Below are 27,305 nucleotides of genomic sequence, written 5' to 3' on the forward strand. Positions count from 1 at the left end.
TCTGTGACTCAAGTAGTGGGTGGGACTAGAACACTCTGATGACAACACATGGGGAGGGTCAGGGAGTCTGTGACTCAAGCAGTGGGCGGGACTAGTACTCTCTGATGACAACACATGGGGAGGGTCAGGGAGTCAGTGACCCAAGCAGTGGGTGGGACTAGAACTCTCTAATGACAGCACATGGGGAGGGTCAGGGAGTCTGTGACTCAAGTAGTGGGTGGGACTAGAACTCTCTAATGACAGCACATGGGGAGGGTCAGGGAGTCAGTGACTCAAGCAGTTGGTGGGACTAGAACTCTCTGATGACAACACATGAGGGAGGGTCAAGGAGTCTGTGACTCAAGTAGTGGGTGGGACTAGAACACTCTGATGACAACACATGGGGAGGGTCAGGGAGTCTGTGACTCAAGCAGTGGGCGGGACTAGTACTCTCTGATGACAACACATGGGGAGGGTCAGGGAGTCTGTGACTCAAGTAGTGGGTGGGACTAGAACTCTCTAATGACAGCACATGGGGAGGGTCAGGGAGTCAGTGACTCAAGCAGTTGGTGGGACTAGAACTCTCTGATGACAATACATGAGGGAGGGTCAAGGAGTCTGTGACTCAAGTAGTGGGTGGGACTAGAACACTCTGATGACAACACATGGGGAGGGTCAGGGAGTCTGTGACTCAAGCAGTGGGCGGGACTAGTACTCTCTGATGACAACACATGGGGAGGGTCAGGGAGTCAGTGACCCAAGCAGTGGGTGGGACTAGAACTCTCTAATGACAGCACATGGGGAGGGTCAGGGAGTCAGTGACTCAAGCAGTTGGTGGGACTAGAACTCTCTGATGACAACACATGAGGGAGGGTCAAGGAGTCTGTGACTCAAGTAGTGGGTGGGACTAGAACACTCTGATGACAACACATGTGGAGGGTCAGGGAGTCTGTGACTCAAGCAGTGGGCGGGACTAGTACTCTCTGATGACAACACATGGGGAGGGTCAGGGAGTCTGTGACTCAAGCAGTGGGTGGGACTAGAAATCTCTGATGACAACACACGAGGGAGGGTCAAGGAGTCTGTGACTCAAGCAGTGGGTGGGACTAGAACTCTCTGGTGACAGCACATGAGGGAGGGTCAAGGAGTCTGTGACTCAAGCAGTGGGTGGGACTAGAACTCTCTAATGACAGCACATGGGGAGGGTCAGGGTGTCTGTGACTCAAGCAGTGGGTGGGACTAGAAATCTCTGACAGTTTACAGGGGGAGACTAACAATTGGAGCTGCCACCAGTCTGCAGCAGAGACCATTTCAGGGTTCCCACAGTTGGACTCATCGTGTTTATGTGGAACAGACTTGTGCCAGCGAATTGGTCACTAACTGTGGCCCCCACTGCTCCCAAGGGCCCTACACTGGGATTCTGGGGGGAAAACACAAAATTTTAGGAATAAACATAATGACTGAGTCTAAAACTAGACCTTTCACATTGGCTGGTAAGTCAATTCAAATCTACTCCCCAGGCGCTTAGTTTGTGCCATTGAGTTACACAATGTAGAATGTTATTAATATTGAGTATAAATGAAGGAATGTAGAAATAAGGACTGCGTATAGTTAATATATTCTGCTCTCTGGGTGAATGGGAAGTGTTTGCAATGGGGAGAAGTAGAGAAGAAAGAATTTTATGGCTGCTAATCTATCAGTGTCTCTCGCTGGGAGCAAATGGATTAAATTGCTTCTCCTGTATTCACGCTCAGAAGCAGCGAGCGCAGCCGGGGACCATAATAAATATAATTATTGGCTTAGATAAGAGACACACTTTGGACAGAAAGGGGAGAGAGAGACTTGTATTAGTAACACACGGGCGGAATGAGAAACTGAAAGAAAATGAGCACTTTCACTGCAAGAGGTGAATCTGAGGCTTTACAGGGATTTGTCTGACTTTAACATTAACCCTTTGCTGTCAGGGGGAAGTTCTGTGTGATACAAAGTCACTGTATAAAATCTGATACTTCTGTAGTCTCTGATCTGCCCATAGAGGAAACATGGAAATACAATTCCCCATGGTGAGTACGAATCCCAGTCTCAGTGTCAAACTATAACAATCACTGCTGCCTCATTCCTGAAATCACTATTTATTCTCCCCTTGTCTCTAAATCTATATTTCTGTAGGGCCCACTGGGATCAACACATTATTGTGGATATATATATATTTATATATATTTATATTAGTTCTACTTCTTCATAGACTCCTTCAGGAAATCCACAACAGAGACACAAACTCTTTATTGGACTGAGACTGTTTTTGTCCAATTGTCAAATTCCCACTGTTACTATAGGCACCATCTCTCACTACTATACCTGCTATCCCACAGTCACACTCCCTTCCCAGAGACTATTATCCCACTGTTACTATAGACACATCTCTCCCTACTATACCTGCTATCCCACAGTCACACTCCCTTCCCAGAGACTATTATCCACTGTTACTATAGGCACCATCTCTCACTACTATACCTGCTATCCCACAGTCACACTCCCTTCCTATAGATTATTATCCACTGTTACTATAGACACATCTCTCCCTACTATACCTGCTATCCCACAGTCACACTCCCTTCCCAGAGACTATTAACCCACTGTTACTATAGACACCATCTCTCCCTACTATACCTGCTATCCCACAGTTACACTCCCTTCCCAGAGACTATTATCCACTGTTACTATAGACACCATCTCTCCCTACTATACCTGCTATCCCACAGTCACACTCCCTTCCCAGAGACTATTATCCACTGTTACTATAGGCACCATCTCTCCCTACTATACCTGCTATCCCACAGTCACACTCCCTTCCCAGAGACTATTATCCACTGTTACTATAGGCACCATCTCTCCCTACTATACCTGCTATCCCACAGTCACACTCCCTTCCCAGAGACTATTATCCACTGTTACTATAGACACCATCTCTCCCTACTATACCTGCTATCCCACAGTCACACTCCCTTCCCAGAGACTATTATCCACTGTTACTATAGGCACCATCTCTCCCTACTATACCTGCTATCCCACAGTCACACTCCCTTCCCAGAGACTATTATCCACTGTTACTATAGACACCATCTCTCCCTACTATACCTGCTATCCCACAGTCACACTCCCTTCCCAGAGACTATTATCCACTGTTACTATAGACACCATCTCTCCCTACTATACCTGCTATCCCACAGTCACACTCCCTTCCCAGAGACTATTATCCACTGTTACTATAGACACCATCTCTCCCTACTATACCTGCTATCCCACAGTCACACTCCCTTCCCAGAGACTATTATCCACTGTTACTATAGACACATCTCTCCCTACTATACCTGCTATCCCACAGTCACACTCCCTTCCCAGAGACTATTATCCCACTGTTACTATAGACACATCTCTCCCTACTATACCTGCTATCCCACAGTCACACTCCCTTCCCAGAGACTATTATCCACTGTTACTATAGACACCATCTCTCCCTACTATACCTGCTACCCCACAGCCACTGTTAGTTACTATAGGTTTTCCAGCACTTAAACATAGTTCTCTGTTTATTTCCAAATTTTGAAGGGCCCATATCCTGTGTGTCAATTTCCAGAGAAAAAAAGGCAATTTCTCTGCGTAGGAATCAGTATTTAAGATGACAGAGAGAGATGTTACTCATACAAATGGTCCATGTGCCTTTCATGCTTTGTATTTTGGGAGTAAGGAAGAGTAAGACAGATTTAGTCGGGAGAAGGAAAGGTCAGGAACTAAGTAAAAAGTTTTAAGAGCCCCAGTTCTATATTTATGATATAAACAAATGTCTTAAATTCACTTGTTTCTGGAAAATATGAAAAAGGAAAAACAAATAATTATTTGCAATTTCCCCAAAGGCATTTATGTTTAGAAACATTGTATCAGGTGAGTGTAATGGACAAGATGTAATACTACACTTTCTGCCTCAAGCTTTTCTTAAAGGGCCAGTAACACACATTAAATGGTCTCAACACTGAAAATGGAAGAAACCATCCACACACACACGAGAAACATTTTCTAAAGAGTTTTCACAAAATAAAATATATAAATATCTGGAAAGGAATGTCAGGGAGTGCCTTTCAGATTGTGGCAATAAGAATATTAGAACTATCAGATTTTTTAAATCTGAGCAATGCCATTGGGGTCAAATTAAACAAATTAAGGCGGTCACTTTAATATGACAACTGATTTACTGTAGATGTTGAGACCAACTGCAGGTTGTTTTGCAAATTGCACCCCTGCAATTTAGAAATGTAACTCGTGGTCTCCTTTGAGATTCTGTTGCAGAAGCAATTCTATAAGGGACCAACTAAAACACTAAATTTCAGACGTGCAAACTGTGACAGTATAAGGGCATCTCTGCAACATATTAAGTGGGAAATGCTTTTCACAGGGTAAAACACGGAACAAAAGTGGGAAGTCTTTAAAATGCTGCTTAATAAATCTACTTGTCAGTATATTCCACTTGTAACCAAGGAACGTCGATCCAAAGCAAAACCTTTTTGGTTCAATAGAAGCGTTGGTGTTGAGGTGGGTAAGAAAAGACCTGCTTTTAAGGCTTTCAATTAACTGGTACAGCCGAAATATTTATAAGGTACAAGGAGGCCAATAAATCATGCATAAGACAAGATAAAATGGAAAAGGATATTGCAGCAAGCGGTAAAAAGAATCCAAAATTAATTTTTAAATATGTAAATAGTAAAAAAATGAAGCAGGAAGGGGTGGGACCATTAATATCAGAGGGGGGTCAGCTGCTTGATGAGAACAGATAAAAAGCAGAGATTCTGAACTGTTATTTTTGTCTGTCTACTCTACACTAATGAGGAACCAGTTAATGAAGGTTTCATTCTTAATAGTCCCAATTCTAGTAATACAACTAATGATGCATGGTTCACACATGAGGAAATTCAAAAGAGACTAGAAACATGTTAAGATTAACAAAGGTCCGGGGCCAGATGGTTTTCATCCCAGGGTACTTAGCGAGCTTAGCTCTGTGATTGCCAAACCTCTTTACTTAATTTTTCAGGATTCATTGAGGTCTGGCATAGTGCCGAGAGACTGGCGAATTGCTAATGTGGTGCCTCTATTCAAAAAGGGATCCCGTTCTCAGCCTCAAAACTATAGGCCAGTAAGTCTGACGTCAGTTGTAGGAAAGCTTTTAGAAGGATAAGATAATGGACTTCATAGCAAATCATAATACTATGAGTTTGTGGTTTTATGCGTAATAGATTTTGCCAGATTAGCTTAATTTCTTTTTATGAGAAGGTAAGTAGAGACCTTGATTCTGGGATGGCAGTGGATGTGATTTACTTAGACTTTGCTAAAGCATTTGATACAGTGTCACACAGAAGGTTACTGGTTAAATGAAGGAATGTTGGCCTGGAACATAGTATTTGTACCTGGATAGAGAACTGGCTAAAAGATAGACTACAAAGAGTGGTGGTAAATGGAACATTTTCTAATTGGACCAGTGTTGTTAGTGGAGTACCGCAGGGCTCTGTACTAGGTCCCTTGCTTTTCAACTTGTTTATTAATGACCTGGAGGTGGCCATTGAAAGTACTGTTTCTATTTTTGCAGATGATACTAAATTGTGCAGAACTATAGGTTCCATGCAGGACGCTGCCACTTTGCACAGTGATTTGTCTAAACTGGAAAACTGGGCAGCAAACTGGAAAATGAGGTTCAATGTTGATAAATGATAAAGGTTATGCACGTTGGCAAAAATAATATAAATGCAAGTTCTACACTAAATGGCAGTGTGTTGGGAGTTTCCTTAAATGAGAAGGATCTTGGGGTCTTTGTAGATAACAAGTTGTCTAATTCTGGGCAGTGTCATTCTGTGGCTACTAAAGCAAATAAAGTTCTTGTATAAAAAAAGGGCATTAACTCAAGGGATGAAACATAATTGTGTCTCTTTATAGGTCCCTGGTGAGGCCTCATCTGGAGTATGGGGGCAGTTTTGGACTCCAGTCCTTAAGAGGGATATAAATGAGCTGGAGAGAGTGCAGAGACTAAGTGCAACTAAACTGGTTAGAGGGAGGGAAGAGTTAAATTATGAGGGGAGACTGACAAGGTTGGGGTTGTTTTCTCTGGGGGAAAAAAGGCGCTTGTGAGGGGACATGATTAGACTTTACAAGTACATTAGAGGACATTATAGACAAATAGCAGGGGACCTTTTTACCCATAAAGTGAATCACGTACCAGAGGCCTCCCCTTCAGACTAGAGGAAAAGAAGTTTCATTTAAAGGAACAGAGTAGGGGGTTCATCACAGTGAGGACAGTGAGGTTGGGGAATGCACTGCCGGGTGATGATTCAGTTAATGACTATAAGAGGGACTTGGATGATTTCTTGGACAGACATAATACAAAGGCTATTGTGATACTAAACTCTATAGTTAGTATAGATATGGGGATATATCATTTATGTGACAGTAGGGAGGGGTGTGTGTATGGGGCTGGGTTTTCATTTGGAGGGGTTGGACTTGATGGACTTTGTCTTTTTTCAACCCAATTTAACTGTGTAACTATGTAACTGTCGGGGGTACAAGTGACAGTTAGGAGACTATGTGCTGAGTAACCCGGGTTATACATGTTAACTTGATAAATAGCAGGAGTCATGTTATTTCACTCAGTTGTTGCTACTAATAATAGTAACCCTGGAGCAGAATCACCCCATATATTCCCACCGCAACCAGAAATCGATTTTTAAAGGGGTTGTTCACCTTTTAATTGAAACATTCTATAACATACTAAAAGTTAACTTAAAGGGGTTGTTCACCTTCCGACACTTTATTTCAGTTCACTTGGTTTCAGACATTTCCCCAGAAATAAAGGCTTTTCCCAATTACTTTCTATTTCTATTTGTGGCTGTTTTTTCTAATATTTAATATGATTTATTTAATGTTTCCCCTTCTTATGTGTTTGTGAAGAAGCTGTAGGAGGTGGGTCAGCGACCCTATAACTGATCCACGTGTTTGTCCCTGCTGAGCAGAATCCACGAGTGTCATTAAAGGCAACTGTTAGAATTGATACAATAATTGCACTTATATTCCCCGTAGATCCTACTGAGAAATGGATCAACTAATGGATGTTCTTATTAATGTTCTTATGTGGATTCTTTTTAGCAGAACAGTGTAAAAGCCCCCAATGGCTCAGCAGGGAAAAGCAAAGGGAAACCATTGCACAGAGCAGCATCTGAATCCCCATGAATCCTGATAACAACTGGTTGCTAGGGTATCACTTAACTTGGCAACCAGGGAGTGGTTCCAACGACGGAGGAAAAGAGGAGTGGGGCTGAGCACAAGCAATAACAATAGGAATAAAATGGAATTAAGGTTCTGATCTGAATTTCCCCCTTTGCTTGGGGTGCGTAAGAATTTCAGCGAAGACGCCAGAATCTCGGAGAGGCTCTCGCAGTCCAACAGAATGGGCAGCAAACAGATGTCTGATGGGTTTGGGTGACATTTATGTTTCATAATAGGATCCTGATTGCTCCTCTCCTGCTTTGTGTTCCCCGGCATTATTCTCTCTCCCACATTCCCACTCGCTTATTCTACGTTAGACTGGGAGTAGCGACTGTCAGCTGCAACTGTCAGAGAATGGAAAAGCTCGGATTTCTTAAACCCTGCTGGGGAGGGGGGAGAGTGACAAGATTTAACCCCCGACATGCACAAACTAAAGGAGAAAAATCATAAAAAGTATCTAAATTATGAACCTGAAACTTTTTAATGGGGTTGTTCACCTTTAAATTAACTGTTAGTAGGACGTAGAGAAGGATATTCTGAGACAATTTGCAATCGGTTTTCATTTTTTATTATTTGTGGTTTTTGAGTTATTTAGCTTTTTATTCAGCAGCTCTCCAGTTTGCAGTTTCATCCATCTGGTTGCTAGGGTCTAAATTCCCCTAGCAACCATGCACTGATTTGAACAAGAGGCTGGAATATGAATAGGAGAGGCCTGAATAGAAAGATCAGTAATAAAAAGTAGCAATAACAATACATTTGTAGCTTTACAGAGCATTTGTTTTTTTTACATGGGGTCAGTGACCCCCATTTAAATACTGGAAAGAGTCAGAAGTAGAAGCCAAATAACTAAAAACCTACAAAGACCACTCAGTATATTATAGAATGGCCAATTCTAAGCACCTTTTCATTATTTGTTTTTATCGTTTTTTTTAGTTATTTGCCTCCTTCTTCTGACTCTTTCCAGCTTTCAAATGGGGGTCACTGACCCCATCTAAAAAAACAAATTCTCTGTAAGGCTACAAATGTATTGCTATTGTTACTTTTCATACCTCATCTTTCTATTCAGGCCTCTCCTATTCCTATTCCAGTCTCTTATTCAAATCAATACATGGTTGCTAGGGGAATTTGGACCCTAGCAACCAGATGGCTGAAATTGCAAACTGGAGAGCTGCTGAATAAAAAGCTAAATAACTCAAAAACCACAAATAATAAAAAATGAAAACCAATTACAAATTGTCTCAGAATATCATTCTCTACATCCTACTAACAGTTAATTTAAAGGCAAACAACCCCATTAAATATTACACCTCATTAAACAGTTCCAAGTTCATTTAAAGGTGAACAACCCCTTTAAAAATCAATTTCTGGTTGCGGTGGGAATATATGGGGTGATTGCGCTCCAGGGTTACTATTATTTTTTATTAGTGTTACTCGCTTTTTGTAACTCTCTCTCTCTCTCTCTGTTATTACAATGGGTTAATATTACTTTAAGTCTGTTTTTCCCATTTTTTCTTTTTTTCCAAGAGCAGTGGCCTGACCGCACTTCAGATAATAGACTGCCGGGATACTGGAGCAGACCAATTTGAGTCGGTATTTTCTGGCAGATTACTCTGAAGACTTTACTTGAGTGCGGTATAATGGCTCGTGCGTCTGAAAGCTGATGTAATGGAGAGAAAGTGTTCAGGGGATTATCTTGGCTAATAGCACATTGCAAAACAAACACATTTACATGAAGGAGAAGAAAAACACTTCTCCACCCAAGGAAAAATATGGAAAATGATCTGAAACGGAGACATAAAGGGAACATTATGGGATGGGCGTCGGGGATCAAACCTTGGCAACACCCCTAATCCCTGCTCATATTTTGGGGCTCAGGGAACAAATCCAGGATATAAAGTGAAGGCTGGAAATAACCATCAATAAACCTACAGTAAGAACCTCTAGTAACGGTGAGGGACTTGGTTGCGCAGAATTTAGTGATGGACGAATTTATTCACCTTGTTTCGCCACGGAAATGACGCTCATAGACTTGTATGGCGTTGCGTGTCAACAAAAATGATGAGTGTCAAAATTTTTTTGCCGCCCATAGACTTTAATGGGCATCGCGGTCGATCAAATTCACCCAAGCCTATTCGCCAGGCGTGGATTTACAGCAAATTTCCACATTGTTTTGCGAAACTGCTCCAAAAATTTGCGGCAACAAAAAAGTCGCCCGTGTAAAAATAATTTGGACGCCCATTGACTTTAATGTGTTTCACAAATCTTTCACTGATTTACAAATTTTTTCGAAGTTTTGCGAATTTTCTGGTAAAACGGGTCAGATTCGCCCATAACTGGTGCATATCCCACTGGACCCCTGACCCAGTCACTAAGTCCTCTGTACTGCAAGCCTAGCACCCCCTCTTTCACTATGAGTGTGAACCCCCGTCTGCACCACAAACCTTTACCCTTCTCCTCTGACCTCAATTGGGGGTGGTGGGGGGAGTGCTGCGGTTTTTTTCCCCATTGTCCAACCAGGCCAGTCCGACCCTGAACACCGGCATGTGACTGTGGGACAGCAGCTAAATGCTATATATAATAAGAAATGAACTGCAATTGTAGTTACCCTTTAAAGAGTTTGAGTTAATCCTTAGTAGGATGTAGAGAGGGATATTCTAAGACAATTTGCAATTGGTTTTCATTTTTTATTATTTGTGGTTTTTAGCTTTTTATTCAGCAGCTCTTCCAGCCATCTGGTTGCTAGGGTCCAAATTACCCCAGCAACCATGCTTTTACAAGAGACTGGAATATGAATAAGAGAGGGTTAAGTAGAAAGTTGATTAATAAACAGCAGCAATAACAATAATTGTGAAGCCATAAAATGGCCATAGATGAAGAGATTGGCTCGATGTCGCCAAACAAGCGGATCTCTCCCCGATATTCCCACATTGAAGTGGGCGATATCGGGCAGATCCGATCATGGGCCCTAGGGCCGAACCATCGGATCGCAATGCATCCAAAATAGGTGGGCGCGATCCGACAGATTTTATCGGCCCGTTTATGGGGGCCTTTGCAGAGTGTTCATTTTTAGATGGGGTCAGTGACCCCCATTTGAAAGCTGGAGAGAGTCAGAAGACAAATAATTCAAAAACTATAAAAAAAAAAAAATGAAAATCAAGGCCAATTAAAAATTTGCGTAGAACTGGTCATTTTAAAACATTCTATAAGTTAACTTAATGGTGAACTATCCCTTTAACGTTTCACCCTAATTCCAGCACTGCAGGTTCATTTAATTGTGAGCGTTTTATTAACTCAGGGACAGGTTTCATTTACGTGTGCTCGGGGGAGGGTGGGTGGCCCGTGTAGGGGTGTGTTGGGGTGCAGTGGGGGCCCCTTGGCAGGTGCAGGGGCTCCTGAATGGTCAGTCTCAGTGGGCCCGGCACCCACCAGTCCGACCCTGTATTGGCTGCACGATATACTGCCTGTGCCCTGTACAACTGGAGGGTGTGACTGACACAAGGGATTCTGCACTGCTCACTAGGGATGTAGCGAACGGCGGAAAAAATGTTCGCGAACATATTCGCGAACTTGCGACAAAACATGCGAATAGTTCGCGAACGTCGCGAACCCCATAGACTTCAATGGGAAGGCGAATTTTAAAAGCTAGAAAAGACATTTCTGGCCAGAAAAATGATTTTAAAGTTGTTTAAAGGGTGCAACGACCTGGACAGTGGCATGCCAGAGGGGGATCAAGGGCAAAAATGTATCTGAAAAATCCATTGTTGACACAGCGCTGCGTTTTGTGCTGTAAAGGGCAGAAATCACACTACGTCACTCAGGTGATGTTTCTGGACACGGAATGTGAAAAAGCTCACACAGCTAGGTGGCACTTGGTTAAAGACTGGGCAAATAATGCCTGCAAGGGCAACGTATACACTACAGCCGTTGGATACGGAATATATTATTGCTGCTTGAAAAACGTCACTCGGGTGGTGTTTCTGGAGACGGTATTATTATTGATATTTAGACAGCTAGGTGGCAGTTGTTTGAAGAACAGATGCAGATGAGAGATCAGCAGCAGGACAGCTGCCCACAGCAGCTACATACAGAGCACTGCAGTAGAAGGTAGATTACTAGCCAGCAAAGCTACCTAACCTAAAATGTCCCTCAAATCCCTGCAGAGTTCTGTCCCTACAATACAGAGCAGTATCAAGTAGATTACTAGCCAGCAAACTTACTATCAACTGTCCCTCAAATCACTAACAGCTCTCTCCCTACACTAGCTCTTCCAAGCACACACAGGCAGAATGAAAAAACGCTGCAGGGCTTCAGTTTATATATGGAAGGGGAGTGGTCCAGGGGGTGTGGGGGTGGTCCAGGAGGGAGAGCTTCCTGATTGGCTGCCATGTATCTGCTGGTCTGGGGTGAGAGGGCAAAAATAAGCGCCAGCTAAGGCGAACCCAAATTGGCGAACGTCGCGCGACGTTCGCGAACATTCGCCGAACGCGAATAGTCGATGTTCGCGCGAATTAGTTCGCGGGCGAACAGTCCGCGACATCCCTACTGCTCACAGGGATTACTGAGTCTGTGTGCTACATCATGTACTGAGTCGTGCAGAGCAATGCGATTATATGGACATGCAGGGAGCAGTGCTTTACAAATCCCTCTCTCCGACAGGAGAATTGATCTTCGCTCGGCCCATTCCCTCCCGATTCCACGTCGCTGCCTCAGCTTGCCTCTCTCTGCACTGCTGCTTGTGACTCTTGAAACAATCCAGCAGTGGAACAACAAACCAGAGAAGAAGCTGCAAGAGTGTGGGCTCTGCTACATTGTCAGAACCAGCAGTGCACATAATGGAAAGGGCCGGGTTGTTGCTGCAGACCTTAAAGGGGTGCTTCACCTTTACATTAACTTTTAGTATCTTATGGAATGGACAATGCTAAGCAACTTTTCAATTGGTCTTCATTATTTATTTTTTATAGTTTTTTTTATTTGCCTGTTTCTTTTGACTAAATTTTTCAAATCTAAAAACAAATGCTTGGTCTGGTTACACAAGGGGAGCGATATTTACGGAAAACTGAATTTATCTCATATTTTAAATGAAAAAAAAACAAACTCTAATAACCGATTTGACCTTATTTTTTTATTTAAAAAGCTTGATTTAATCAGTTTGGGGAAAACTTGAGTAAATCATGTAAAAGCCTGAATCATGCAAATTTTTTCTGAGTTTTTTTCCCAAAAAGCTAAATTTTCAGGCTAATTCCAGCGCAGACCACAGAAACTTCAAAATAGGAAAGGGATCTCTGCCATTGACTTATACACAACCTCAGCAGGTCTCAAGATTGTGGATTTTTGGATATGTGCTTTTTGCAGCATTGGGCTTTAAAATTTTTATAAATTTGAGTTTTATATAAAAAAAAAAAACAAAAACGGAAAAATTTGTGTTTTCCCCAAAAAGTCAGACCGGAGTTTAGCAAATAACCCCCCAAATGTTATTGCTACTTTTTATTGCTCATCTTTCTATTCAGGCCTCTCCTATTCATATTCCAGTCTCTTTTTTAAATCAATGCATGGTTGCTAGGGGAATTTGGACCCTAGCGACCAGATGGCTGCAATTACAAAAAGTGGAGAGCTGCTGAATAAAAAGATAAATAACTCAAAAACCACAAATAATAAAAAATGAAAACCAAATGCAAATTGTCTCAGAATATCCCTCTCTACATCATACTAACAGTTAATGTAAAGGTGAACAATCCCTTTAAAGGAGAACTAAACCCTAAAAATTAATGTGGCTAAAAATGTAATATTTTATAGAGTGAACTTATTGCACGAGGCTAAAGTTTGAGCTTGTCAATAGCAGCAATGATCCAGGACTTCAAACTTGTCACAGGGGGTCACCATCTTGGAAAGTGTCTGTGACACTCACATGCTCAGTGGGCTCTGATTGGCTGTTGAGAAGCTAAGCTTAGGGCTCGTCACTAATTATCCAGCAGAAAATGAGCTTCCCTGGCTGTAATATAAGCTGATGCTACAGGTTTGCTGATTATTCAATTCTGATGCTAATTGCACTGGTTTCTGTGCTGCCATGTAGTAATTATGTGTATTAATTACTAATCAGCCTTATATTGTGACATTTCTATTCTATGTGTACTGTATATTGTGAGTGGGTCCCTAAGCTCAGTAAGTGACAGCAGCACAGAGCATGTGCAGTGAATCAGCAGAAAAGAAGATGGGGAGCTACTGGGGCATCTTTGGAGACACAGATCTTTACTGCTAAAGGGCTGTGGTTGCCTTGGGCTGGTACAGAAGCACAAAACATCATGTACAACATTTCTAGCTACTTCTTTAGTTAGGCTTTAGTTCTCCTTTAAGGTGACTACTAATTCATGCTCCCCCAATGCATTTTTACACCCAGAAATGGGAGTTTCCTTCCTCTCTCTGTCTCTCCGTCACTAGAACTGACCAGAACGAGTGTCTGTGGCTTATAGAAGGGGCACAAGCCCTGATCTGTAACTAAGGGAAGCCAGTAGGGACATTCCATTAGTCGCCAGGACAAGCACTTATTGGGCACGAAGGATCATCACAATATAAAGAATAAAGATATTTTACCTGTAAATCTGCATCAAATGAATGTTTGAGATGAGCATCCTCAGCCGCTTCCACCAGTCTCTGCAACATAAACAACTGACGGTGAGAAGAAAGACCCAAAAAACCCTCATTTATTCTACAATAGTCGCAATATTTATAAACTCGCAATTCTATAATAACAGTAAATATTCTTCACTATATCACCATCAGCTTCATTTATGTTCCTTTAAAAATATATGTCACCTCCCACCTATAAATATATATAAAAAAATAGATTCCCATTAATTAATGTTTCAGAACCCAGAATTTCAGGGGCAGATCCACGACCTCTCCAGCCCGTCCCTCACTCGCAGCTCCCGCTTCTTCCAGCAACTCCGTCATTTTCACTTATTGGAAAGTTCAGGTTTTACTTGAGTTTTATTAAATGTCCCCCAAAATCACCCGCAGCCCTTTCCATAATCATCAGCTGCGGCTTTAATATAAACTTATGTCTTGTGCTTTCTGTTCCTGCTGCTTCCACTTTGCATGAAATTATAGGATTTAAGGTTTTCTGCTCCCGTTTTATTTCCACTGACCTTTTTCTTTCACTCAGCAACTTAAAGGGGAACCAAACACTTATTTATTTGCATAATAAAAAATACTCCCGAATATCCATTCACTCCTCATTCTCACTGGGTTTATAGTTCTGTGTAACTGTCATTGTGTCTGTCCCTTTCTCTTCTCTGCACTGCTGCTTCTGACTCCTGATACAACTTCCCAATATCCATTCATTCCTCATTCTCACTGGGTTTATAGTTCTGTGTAACTGTCATTGTGTCTGTCCCTTTCTCTGCACTGCTGCTTCTGACTCCTGATACAACTTCCCAATATCCATTCATTCCTCATTCTCACTGGGTTTATAGTTCTGTGTAACTGTCATTGTGTCTGTCCCTTTCTCTTCTTTGCACTGCTGCTTCTGACTCCTGATACAACTTCCCAATATCCATTCATTCCTCATTCTCACTGGGTTTATAGTTCTGTGTAACTGTCATTGTGTCTGTCCCTTTCTCTTCTCTGCACTGCTGCTTCTGACTCCTGATACAACTTCCCAATATCCATTCATTCCTCATTCTCACTGGGTTTATAGTTCTGTGTAACTGTCATTGTGTCTGTCCCTTTCTCTTCTCTGCACTGCTGCCTCTGACTCCTGATACAACTTCCCAATATCCATTCATTCCTCATTCTCACTGGGTTTATAGTTCTGTGTAACTGTCATTGTGTCTGTCCCTTTCTCTTCTCTGCACTGCTGCTTCTGACTCCTGATACAACTTCCCAATATCCATTCATTCCTCATTCTCACTGGGTTTATAGTTCTGTGTAACTGTCATTGTGTCTGTCCCTTTCTCTGCACTGCTGCCTCTGACTCCTGATACAACTTCCCAATATCCATTCATTCCTCATTCTCACTGGGTTTATAGTTCTGTGTAACTGTCATTGTGTCTGTCCCTTTCTCTGCACTGCTGCTTCTGACTCCTGATACAACTTCCCAATATCCATTCATTCCTCATTCTCACTGGGTTTATAGTTCTGTGTAACTGTCATTGTGTCTGTCCCTTTCTCTTCTCTGCACTGCTGCTTCTGACTCCTGATACAACTTCCCAATATCCATTCATTCCTCATTCTCACTGGGTTTATAGTTCTGTGTAACTGTCATTGTGTCTGTCCCTTTCTCTTCTCAGCACTGCTGCCTCTGACTCCTGATACAACTTCCCAATATCCATTCATTCCTCAGTCTCACTGGGTTTATAGTTCTGTGTAACTGTCATTGTGTCTGTCCCTTTCTCTGCACTGCTGCCTCTGACTCCTGATACAACTTCCCAATATCCATTCATTCCTCATTCTCACTGGGTTTATAGTTCTGTGTAACTGTCATTGTGTCTGTCCCTTTCTCTGCACTGCTGCTTCTGACTCCTGATATAACTTCCCAATATCCGATATTCATTCCTCATTCTCACTGGGTTTATAGTTCTGTGTAACTGTCATTGTGTCTGTCCCTTTCTCTGCACTGCTGCCTCTGACTCCTGATACAACTTCCCAATATCCATTCATTCCTCATTCTCACTGGGTTTATAGTTCTGTGTAACTGTCATTGTGTCTGTCCCTTTCTCTGCACTGCTGCTTCTGACTCCTGATACAACTTCCCAATATCCATTCATTCCTCATTCTCACTGGGTTTATAGTTCTGTGTAACTGTCATTGTGTCTGTCCCTTTCTCTGCACTGCTGCTTCTGACTCCTGATATAACTTCCCAATATCCATTCATTCCTCATTCTCACTGGGTTTATAGTTCTGTGTAACTGAATGGGGCTCATTTATAAACAGTGGGCAAATTTCCACCTGGGCAGTAACCCTTAGCAACCAATCAGTGATTAGCTTTTTTCAGCCAGCTGCAGGTTGAGCAGTGAAAGCAATCATCTGATTGGTTGCCATGGGTTACTGCCCAGGAGCAAATTTGCCCACTGTTTATAAATGAGTTCCACTGTGTCTGTCCCTTTCTCTGCACTGCTGCTTCTGACTCCTGATACAACTTCCCAATATCCATATAAAGGCACAAGGCTGCAGGCTGAGTTATACCAGTCAGGAGGGGGTGACACTCGGTACATGAATAAATAAACGACTATAGAGAATAAAAACATTACCACTAAACTAAACAAGCAGGTTGCAAAGTGTAACTATACTATTTGTTAAACGCATTACGCCAGTTTAAGACCGTCCAAAGTCAGTTATTATTATTATTATTATTATTATTAATAACATATTTGCATAAAGCACCAATACATTCTGCAGCACTGTGTAATAGAAGGGTGAAAACATAATAATACTGACATTGTCGTGGAAATACACAATCGGTTGAATTCCTTGTCATTATTTTCTAATTAAAGAAATCATGTTTCATGTCCAGCCGATCTTTCCTTTCTCCCCATTGGGGGTTTATTGGAAAACGATAGAATTTTGCCCAATCCCGCCGGCCCCTCTCACAATGGAGAAATCGATATCACATCATATACGCAAACTATAAACATCGCCGTGAATTCCACTTACAACATTATTTGAGTGGAATCAATAGGAAAGTGTATCAGGACATCATTGAAGCAGATCAATATTTTCCTGGATTTGCCTTTAAACTGTGGCTGCACAAATTAACCCTCATATTCTCCCCCAGTTGTGTCTATTGGATTCTCTGTAAACTCCTGCCGGGAGTTACGGGCACAAAAACCTTGAGGTTGCTGAACATACAGCCAATTCCAAGCAACCTTTCAGTTGGTCTTCATTCATTTCCCTTCTTCTTCTGACACTTTTCAGCTTTCAAATGGGGGTCACTGACCCCATATAAAAAACAAATACTCTGTAAGGCTATAAATGTATTGTTATTGTTACTTTTATTACTCCTCCTTCTATTCAGGCCTCTCCTATTCATAGTCCAGTCTCTTATTCTCATGGTTACTAGGGGAATTTGGACCCTAGCAACCAGATGGCTGAAAATGCAAATGGGAGAACTGCTGAATAAAAAGCTAAATAAATCAAAAACCACAAATAATAAAAAATGAAAACCAAATGCAAATTGTCTCAGAATATCCCTCTCTACATCATACTAACAGTTAATTCAAAGGTGAACAACCCCTTTAGGACAAAAAAATTGTTTTGTTCCGTGTTGTTACAAGATGAGCAGCAGCTGGAAAGGTGATGGCACCGGAACGCCCTTGAGCGCCACGTTCTGGGAGGAATTCAGGGTGTCTCTCTATAGGGACAAGTTTGTTAATCAGTCATGTTCAGTGAGGCGCGGGGCCAGGCACAATGGGTGTCCTTGAGGTTAAAAGCCGGACATGGGCAGGTTAATGGCTACAAAATACTGTTCTGCATCCAGTGCCACGAAGCGGAGAAGATTAATGATCTCGGATAAAGAATATTTTCAGATTTACCCCTCAGGTCTCACACCGAACCAACTTCTAATTTAAAGCTTCATTTTATAAGGACACAATTATCTCACAACTTCCAGGATTAATATTAAAATTACTGTATCCTTCTGTAACTCCATCCAGTCTGGATACATTGAGATATTCCTTTGCTAATTAGTCTGCCTAATATTGAAAATATTGCACTGATATTTATCTTGTCCTTCTGTCTCCATCTTATCATACTGTCTTCATCTCGCCCTACAGTCTTCATCTCGCCCTACTGTCTCCATCTTGTTCTACTGTCTCCATCTTGCCCTTATGTCTCCATCTTGCCCTACTGTCTCCATCTTGTCCTATTGTCTCCATCTTGCCCTACTGTCTCCATCTTGTTCTACTGTCTCCATCTTATCCTACTATCTCCATCTTGTCCTACTGTCTCCATCTTGTCCTACTGTCTCCATCTTGCCCTACTGTCTCCATCTTGTCCTACTGTCTCCATCTTGTCCTACTGTCTCCATCTTGTCCTACTGTCTCCATCTTGTCCTATTGTCTCCATCTTGCCCTACTGTCTCCATCTTGTTCTACTGTCTCCATCTTATCCTACTGTCTCCATCTTGTCCTACTGTCTCCATCTTGTCCTACTGTCTCCATCTTGTCCTACTGTCTCCATCTTGTTCTATTGTCTCCATCTTGCCCTACTGTCTCCATCTTGTTCTACTGTCTCCATCTAATCCTACTGTCTCCATCTTGTCCTACTGTCTCCATCTTGTCCTACTGTCTCCATCTTGTCCTACTGTCTCCATCTTGTCCTACTGTCTCCATCTTGCCCTACTGTCTCCATCTTGTTCTACTGTCTCCATCTTATACTACTGTCTCCATCTTGTCCTACTGTCTCCATCTTGCCCTACTGTCTCCATCTTGTCCTACTGTCTCCATCTTGCCCTACTGTCTCCATCTTGTCCTACTGTCTCCATCTTGTCCTACTGTCTCCATCTTGTCCTACTGTCCCCATCTTTCCCTAATGTCTTTGTCTTGTCTTTCTGTTTTCAAATAACGATGACGAACAAAAATAAAAAAATCCAGACTATTCCATTCCTATCACTTTTCTTTCAAGTCATTTGCATCAGGATTCTGAGCGTATATTTCTGTGAGTGAAATTTCTACATTCCACATCTGAATGCTTCTGTCACCCAAACATTTACAGGATAACTCTGGATCCCACTGTGCATGAAGCTGAATGAATTTACTCATGGCTGGGAGGCAGTGATCATTTTTATCTATTCCCAGGCTGTGTGTTTCTCATGAGAACTGACTGAGCAGCAACAGAAAAATTCAAGATTCTTTTGTATTTTAGTAGAGGAAAATGGAGACAGTAGGGCATTAAGAGAAGTAGAGCATAATGGTGACAATAAGAGAAGATGGTAACAGTTATACAAGATAGTGACAATAGAAGTGGATAGAGACTACAGGGTACAATGAGACAGTGGGGCAAGATGAAAATAGTAAAATGAGACAGTAGAACATTATGGTAAGAGAACGGCAAGATGGACTCGACATGCAGAAGATAGAGGCAGTAGAAGAAGATGGGGACAATATTTGTAACATTAATGCAGGATTGAGACAGTAGGAAAAATTAGACACAATGGGGTAATATGTAGACAAATGGACAAGATTGCGATGGTAGAACAAGATGGAGACAGTGGGGCAAGATCGAAACAATAGGGCAAGATGGAGACAGTAGGACAAGATGGAGACAGTAGGACAAGATGGAGACAGTAGAACAAGATGGAGACAGTAGGGCAAGATGGAGACAGTAGGACAAGATGGAGACAGTAGGACAAGATGGAGACAGTAGAACAAGATGGAGACAGTAGGGCAAGATGGAGACAGTAGGGCAAGATGGAGACAGTAGGACAAGATGGAGACAGTAGGACAAAACAAAGACAGTAGGGCAAGACGGAGACACTGAACTCTGCTCCTGGATTCTTCTTCTTTTCATAAATATAAACCATGTACCTTCAGATCTAAAGTTGTTTATAAATACATTTATCTGCACTGACCCCCCCCCCCTTCCAAAATGAGGGACAAAGTCTAAAGCAAATTTTCCTCTAATCAAGTAACAAGAAAAAGCCCATCTGATCTTCATCTGTCAAGAGACCAAACTGACCTTTTATTGGGACTGTTGGAGCCAAGGAGAGGGGGTTTAGCGGTTTAATTAGGATTCCTGGAGCTGTGAATAGAGTGTGGATTTAATTGATAGCACAATTGCTTAAACAGCTTGTTCCCTGCGGAGGAATTTTCAGATTTGTGTACAGTGTAATTTGGTTAAATCAATAGCACGTTGCGCTCGCTGGCTGCACTGTATTCCTACTTATAGGCAAATAGCTTCCAAAAATATGAACTTTATTTTTTATACATTATGCAAATATTCATTATACTCAGTTTTGTGATTACACAGCAGAGTTAAATTGTGTGGTTATGTCTCCTTGCTTTGTACTACACAACAGCACTTCTGTTTTGATTTATGGCTAAGATCTTAGATACTTTTATAACAGAGCATTGTGTCACCGTGGCACAGACATGGCCACTATAGGGCAAGATGGAGACTGTAGGGCAAGATGGAGACAGTAGGACAAGATGGAGATAGTAGGGCAAGATGGAGACAGTAGGACATGATGGAGACAGTAGGACAAGATGGACACAGTAGGACAAGATGGACACAGTAGGGCAAGATGGAGACAGTAGGACAAGATGGAAATAGTAGGGCAAGATGGAGACAGTAGGACAAGATGGAGACAGTAGGGCAAGATGGAGACAGTAGGACAAGATGGAGACAGTAGGGCAAGATGGAGAGAGTAGGACAAGATGGAGAGAGTAGGACAAGATGGAGATAGTAGGGCAAGATGGAGACAGTAGGACAAGATGGAGACAGCAGGACAAGATGGAGATAGTAGGGCAAGATGGAGAGAGTAGGACAAGAGGGAGACAGTAGGACAAAATGGAGACAATAGGACAAGATGGAGAGAGTAGGACAAGATGGAGAGAGTAGGACAAGATGGAGACAGTAGGACAAGATGGCGACAGTAGGACAAGATGGAGACAGTAGGACAAGATGGAGACAGTAGGGCAAGATGGAGACAGTAGGACAAGATGGAGACAGTATGATAAGATGGAGACAATAGGACAAGATGGAGACAATAAGACAAGATGGAGACAATAGGGCAAGATGGAGACAGTAGGACAAGATGGAGACAGTAGGGCAAGATGGAGACAGTAGGACAAGATGGAGACAGGAAAAGATGGAGACAGTAGGGCAAGATGTAACTAACTATGTAACTATGAAAAGACGGAGAATGTAGAGCAAGACGGAGACAGTAGGGCAAGAGGCTGAAGATATGGGTAGATGGAAACAGTAAGGCAAGAAGGAGAAACAAGACATTTTGGCCCAGGCTTTGTAACCACTAAAGACATCTATGAGTGAGTGGAGCACCAGTTAGTAGAGGTTGAGCTGCTGTGATGTTGACAGAGTTTTGCTACATAAACCCAACTGTACTGAGCAGATAAAATATGGCTCATAATCATGCGGGTTAATATTGAGTTAAATAAAAGAGTAAACATTACTCTGCAGCCCTACTGAGGGGACACACGTACATTTGTGTTCATCATACAAGAGTATTCTATTTATTGTACAACCTAGAACGAGCCAACCTTACAGCACAAGGGTTAAATTCCAGCATTATAGTGACGAACGGTATAATGATTAGTGTAAATATCTCCGTATATTAATCACTCGCCAGCAGATCAGTGTAAAGAAGAGCTAAAGGGGATCAAATGGGCTTTTCTGGGATTTCTCCTAAACCTCCAGTCAAACTCACTCCAATTCCGAAATTAACTGACTTACTACAGTCACCTTCACTCTTCCTACTCCATCCATTATTAACTCCTTCATAGACAATCAACTTCCCCCTTCCTGCTTTATGGCAGCTGAGATTCTAGCTATCTGTATAACAGAACATTCTGTCCCAGTGGCTGCACAGATCCTATCTGATCCCCATTGTAAGCAGCAGTCCTGTCCTGCTTTATGGCAGCTGAGATTCTAGCTATCTGTATAACAGAACATTCTGTCCCAGTGGCTGCACAGATCCTATCTGATCCCCATTGTAAGCAACAGTCCTGTCCTGCTTTATGGCAGCTGAGATTCTAGCTATCTGTATAACAGAACATTCTGTCCCAGTGGCTGCACAGATCCTATCTGATCCCCATTGTAAGCAGCAGTCCTGTCCTGCTTTATGGCAGCTGAGATTCTAGCTATCTGTATAACAGAACATTCTGTCCCAGTGGCTGCACAGATCCTATCTGATCCCCATTGTAAGCAGCAGTCCTGTCCTGCTTTATGGCAGCTGAGATTCTAGCTATCTGTATAACAGAGCATTCTGTCCCAGTGGCTGCACAGATCCTATCTGATCCCCATTGTAAGCAGCAGTCCTGTCCTGCTTTATGGCAGCTGAGATTCTTGCTAGAGGACCATTACCGTAAGTAATATTATGTATAAAGATATTTACACAACTCTATACACTGTTCCGTTTTGATGAAAGCAAACAAATAGAAGTCAGAAACAGTTATTAATATATTTCCTCTCCAAGTCTACATTATATAATTAGATTAATCACCAAATGAATCATTATCTTATGTTTAAGAAACATTCTGATATGATTGTCGTCCCCTTAAATACAGCCGGGGAGAGATTAAATATAAAGCAGAAATATCACTGGAGGAAACAATAGAGAGGCAGAGAGAGGATGTTGAGTCCAATCCCAGATGATTAATTCAACAGTCAGTGCAGTTTTGTAAAGGGGAACTTCTCATTGTTCCTTGGCAATAAAACAAGTTTTCAAAGAATCCTTGGAAGGCGACTCTGCTCCCGGCTGCTTTAAATGCTGGTTTGGTGCCATAATCACTGTGTGGCTTCATTTATTATGGATTACAGGATAAGGTCTCCTGACCTACATGTGTTAAAGGAACCGCGTTACATAAGTGATAAAAGGAACAATCGGCTTTGCAGGAAAAGAGAGTCCTGCTTCTCCCCCAAGATACTGCGGCAAATTGGATGACTGACTTTTATTTAAAGGGAAAGTTCACCTTGAAATTCACTTTCCGTATGGTGTAGGACATGATATTTAAAGGCAAATTCAGGAGTTTTATTTTATGCTTGAATATAAGCATCTTGTGTGAGCAAATTTAGGGGCTGTTCCTGCTGAATTGTGCTTAGTACAGGGAATACCTATGTGCCATAGATTTATGTGATCTCTCTGTACAGACTATGAGCAAACTTAGGGACTGTTCCTGCTGAATTGTGCTTAGTACAGGGAATACCTATGCTGCCATAGTTTTATGGGATCTCTCTGTACAGACTATGAGCAAACTTAGGGGCTGTTCCTGCTGAATTGTGCTTAGTACAGGGAATACCTATGCTGCCATAGTTTTATGGGATCTCTCTGTACAGACTATGAGCAAACTTAGGGGACTGTTCCTGCTGAATTGTGCTTAGTACAGGGAATACCTATGTGCCATAGTTTTATGGGATCTCTGTACAGACTATGAGCAAACTTAGGGACTGTTCCTGCTGAATTGTGCTTAGTACAGGGAATACCTATACTGCCATAGTTTTATGGGATCTCTCTGTACAGACTATGAGCAAACTTAGGGGCTGTTCCTGCTGAATTGTGCTTAGTACAGGGAATACCTATGCTACCATAGTTTTATGGGATCTCTCTGTACAGACTATGAGCAAACTTAGGGACTGTTCCTGCTGAATTGTGCTTAGTACAGGGAATACCTATACTGCCATAGTTTTATGGGATCTCTCTGTACAGACTATGAGCAAACTTAGGGACTGTTCCTGCTGAATTGTGCTTAGTACAGGGAATACCTATACTGCCATAGTTTTATGGGATCTCTCTGTACAGACTATGAGCAAACTTAGGGGCTGTTCCTGCTGAATTGTGCTTAGTACAGGGAATACCTATGCTACCATAGTTTTATGGGATCTCTCTGTACAGACTATGAGCAAACTTAGGGGACTGTTCCTGCTGAATTGTGCTTAGTACAGGGAATACCTATGCTGCCATAGTTTTATGGGATCTCTCTGTACAGACTATGAACAAACTTAGGGGACTGTTCCTGCTGAATTGTGCTTAGTACAGGGGATAACTATGCTGCCATAGTTTTATGGGATCTCTCTGTACAGACTATGAGCAAACTTAGGGGACTGTTCCTGCTGAATTGTGCTTAGTACAGGGAATACCTATGCTGCCATAGTTTTATGGGATCTCTCTGTACAGACTATGAGCAAACTTAGGGGACTGTTCCTGCTGAATTGTGCTTAGTACAGGGAATACCTATGCTGCCATAGTTTTATGGGATCTCTCTGTACAGACTATGACCAAACTTAGGGACTGTTCCTGCTGAATTGTGCTTAGTACAGGGAATACCTATGTGCCATAGTTTTATGGGATCTCTCTGTACAGACTATGAGCAAACTTAGGGGACTGTTCCTGCTGAATTATGGCAGCATAGGGAAACTGAGTGTGGCCATATATATGGCCCAAATACTACAGTTTAATCATCATATTTTATAGGAGTCCTTGTCTGAACCCCAGTTTCTGAGCTCAACAAAGCCTAGTTGGAGCTCTTACAATATTATTATCATTTGATGTGAAGTTCTCTCGGCAGTCTCAATAATAATTATGATGATTATTAACAGCGCAATCAGAAGGGCACTTTATGGGTATCGGGGTATTTAATATGCAGAGTGAAGCTCTCAAGCTGTAAATGTATTCGCAGTGTTTAAACTCACTTAACAAGCCGTGCTGGGGATGATAATTACTGAGCCATTCCAGGCTGAACGGCAGAAACGAGGCCGATATCAATTAATAAATACATTGCACGTATCAGTTCTGTGAGCCCAGCCGGGGCTGCTATTACAAAATTGTCAGTAAATTTCTAATTCTCCCTCTTTCCTAAACTTTTCCACTGTGGCTCTTACTTTTTAGCAATCCACGTGAGGCAACTTCGGGCGACTTTGGAAAATGAAGCGATCCGAGTGCCATCCTGCCGGGGGTTTAAGGGAAGGGGAGGTTAGTCGCCCAAAGAAGAGGAGTTTGTCCCCTCCCCGAATCTTCACGTGTATCTCTGCCCCTAGATGGAGAGAGTCTATTGGGCTAGTTAGGATAAACGTAGGGCTACCAGGGGGTATAAGAGCCTTCAATCTGCCCATCTGGGTTTTCTAAAGGTGGCCACCCTAGGCTGATTCGATCGTGGGCCCTAGGGCCCAACGATTGGATCACAATGCATCCAATAAGGAGCGATCGGATTGCGGGACCGCATACACGCACAGATTCGGCTGCGATCCGACAGGATTTTTTAACCTGCTGATCGAGATCTGCCTGACTTTTGGCTATAAGATAAGGTATAAGCTAAATTTTAGGATGTTATAGAATTCTAAGCTAATTCTTCTAAGTAACTTTTCAATTGGTCTTCATTGTTTATTTTTATAGTTATAGTTTTATTTCCCCTTTACTTCTTCCCAGCTTTCAAATGGGGGTCACTGACCCCATATATAAAAAAACAAAAAAACGCTCTATAAGGCTACAAAATTGTTATTGTTACTTTTTATTCCTCATCTTTCTATTCAGGCCTCTCCTATTCATATTCCAGTCTCTTATTCAAATCAATGCATGGTTGCTAGGGGAATATGGATCCTAGTAACTAGACGGCTGAAATTGCAAACTGGAGAGCTGCTGAATAAAAAGCTAAATAAGTCAAAAACCACAAATAATAAAAAATGAAAACCAATTACAAATAGTCTCAGAATATCCCTCTCTATACATCAAAATAAAAGTTAATTTAAAGGTGAACAACCCATTTAAAAGCAGTGACTCTTGTGTGTAACCACACTGTCCCATCCATTCACTTCTGGGCTCAGGAGAGAGGGGCCACAGCAACAAAACATGGAGGGGGCTCTTACGCAACTGCTTAACAAACAGGGCCAGATACAGATCCATTACACCAGGCAATATAATATGTTTCTTTTAAAATAGAAAGTCCTTTTTCTGCTCCGTTTGCCTAGCAGATGAATTAGAGGTCACTCAAATAACTGATTCCAGTACAAACAAAATCTAACAAAATAACTGCCTTTTGCACAAATCCTGCATGTAGAGAGACATGATGTCTGGTGAGTTTAATAGAGTGACCTCTAATACATCTTCTAGGCAAAAGGAGCCCCCTATAAGATATATTGGATCTAACTGTCAGTGGATATCTGACACCCAACTGCTGCATGAAGACAGAATGAAGAGAAACAGATGCTGAGAGAGGAATAGTGAAGATAAACTTGATTATTTCAGAAACTGTATAAAATTTCTAATTGATTGTTTTTTGGAAGTTTCTTATTTCTGTTTGATGAAGCAAACATTCAATTTTCATTTTCGTGATAGTTCCCCTTTAATGTTCCCAGACACCGAACCTCAATCCGATTTTTCCTCCTGATCAGAAACACAGAGACGGCAGGTACTGAAATTCCCCCAAGAGGCTGCCAAATTGTGATTCACTGCGCAGTGTCAAGGTCACACCTCTCGCCAATAAAGATTCATTAAGTATGAAATACAATATCAGCATTGTCTTTGCTCTGACCTGAGCAGCTCCGTTTGGCTCCGGGCCCTTCAAGTTTCACAGAGAGGAGAAAGTACATCACATACACTTCCCATATTAAAGCTACCGACACTTTAATGAGCAGACAGTAACCCTTCCAACACTTTCCTCTTGTCTCTATATATTAGGTACCTATCTAGTGTTACCAATCCCTATTTCTGTAGGGAAATGAGAGAGAGCAGACAGTAACCCTTCCAACACTTTCCTCTTGTCTCTATATATTAGGTACCTATCTAGTGTTACCAATCCCTATTTCTGTAGGGAAATGAGAGAGAGCAGACAGTAACCCTTCCAACACTTTCCTCTTGTCTCTATATATTAGGTACCTATCTAGTGCTACCAATCCCTATTTCTGTAGGGAAATGAGAGAGAGCAGACAGTAACCCTTCCAACACTTTCCTCTTGTCTCTATATATTAGGTACCTATCTAGTGTTACCAATCCCTATTTCTGTAGGGAAATGAGAGAGAGCAGGTCTGTAATTTGATCTCTCTGCATGACCAGCACTAGCCCAAGACCAGGAGGCTCTGTGGAGCCAGCTTCAGTACTCCAGGCTCAGGCTTTTGGGCCCAGCCTGGAGGAAAGTTTGGATTGTGGTTCTGACTCCAAGTCATTGGAGTTTGGATCAGTTGGAGAAGGTGTGGGGAGACCTGCACAGCTGAGTGGAGGCCATTGTGTTGCAGTGGAAGTGGAGGCAGGTGAGATGGAGGCCCAGGCCCCTGCCAAACAAACTGCAGACAAAAAGACTTCTGGAGGCAGAAAGTCTGAGCCATCAGAAACCAGAAGGAGTGGAAGAAACACCCAGAGGCAAAAG

General features: G+C 42.1%; 1 protein-coding gene across 7 annotated transcripts in view; it reads right to left on the reverse strand.

Moving 5' to 3' along the window:
* The window catches only part of cacna2d3.L (calcium channel, voltage-dependent, alpha 2/delta subunit 3 L homeolog), a 504,571-nt gene that overhangs the window by 342,295 nt on the left and 134,971 nt on the right, over window positions 1-27,305 (reverse strand). For all 7 annotated transcript variants that reach the window (XM_041590967.1, XM_041590966.1, XM_041590965.1 and 4 more), the window contains one exon: window positions 13,870-13,929. In XM_041590967.1, coding sequence (XP_041446901.1) covers window positions 13,870-13,929 — 60 coding nt within the window. The remainder of the gene's footprint in view (window positions 1-13,869; window positions 13,930-27,305) is intronic.

The sequence above is a fragment of the Xenopus laevis genome, chromosome 4L (genome assembly GCF_017654675.1).
Source record: "Xenopus laevis strain J_2021 chromosome 4L, Xenopus_laevis_v10.1, whole genome shotgun sequence".
Classification (NCBI taxonomy): Eukaryota; Metazoa; Chordata; class Amphibia; order Anura; family Pipidae; genus Xenopus; species Xenopus laevis.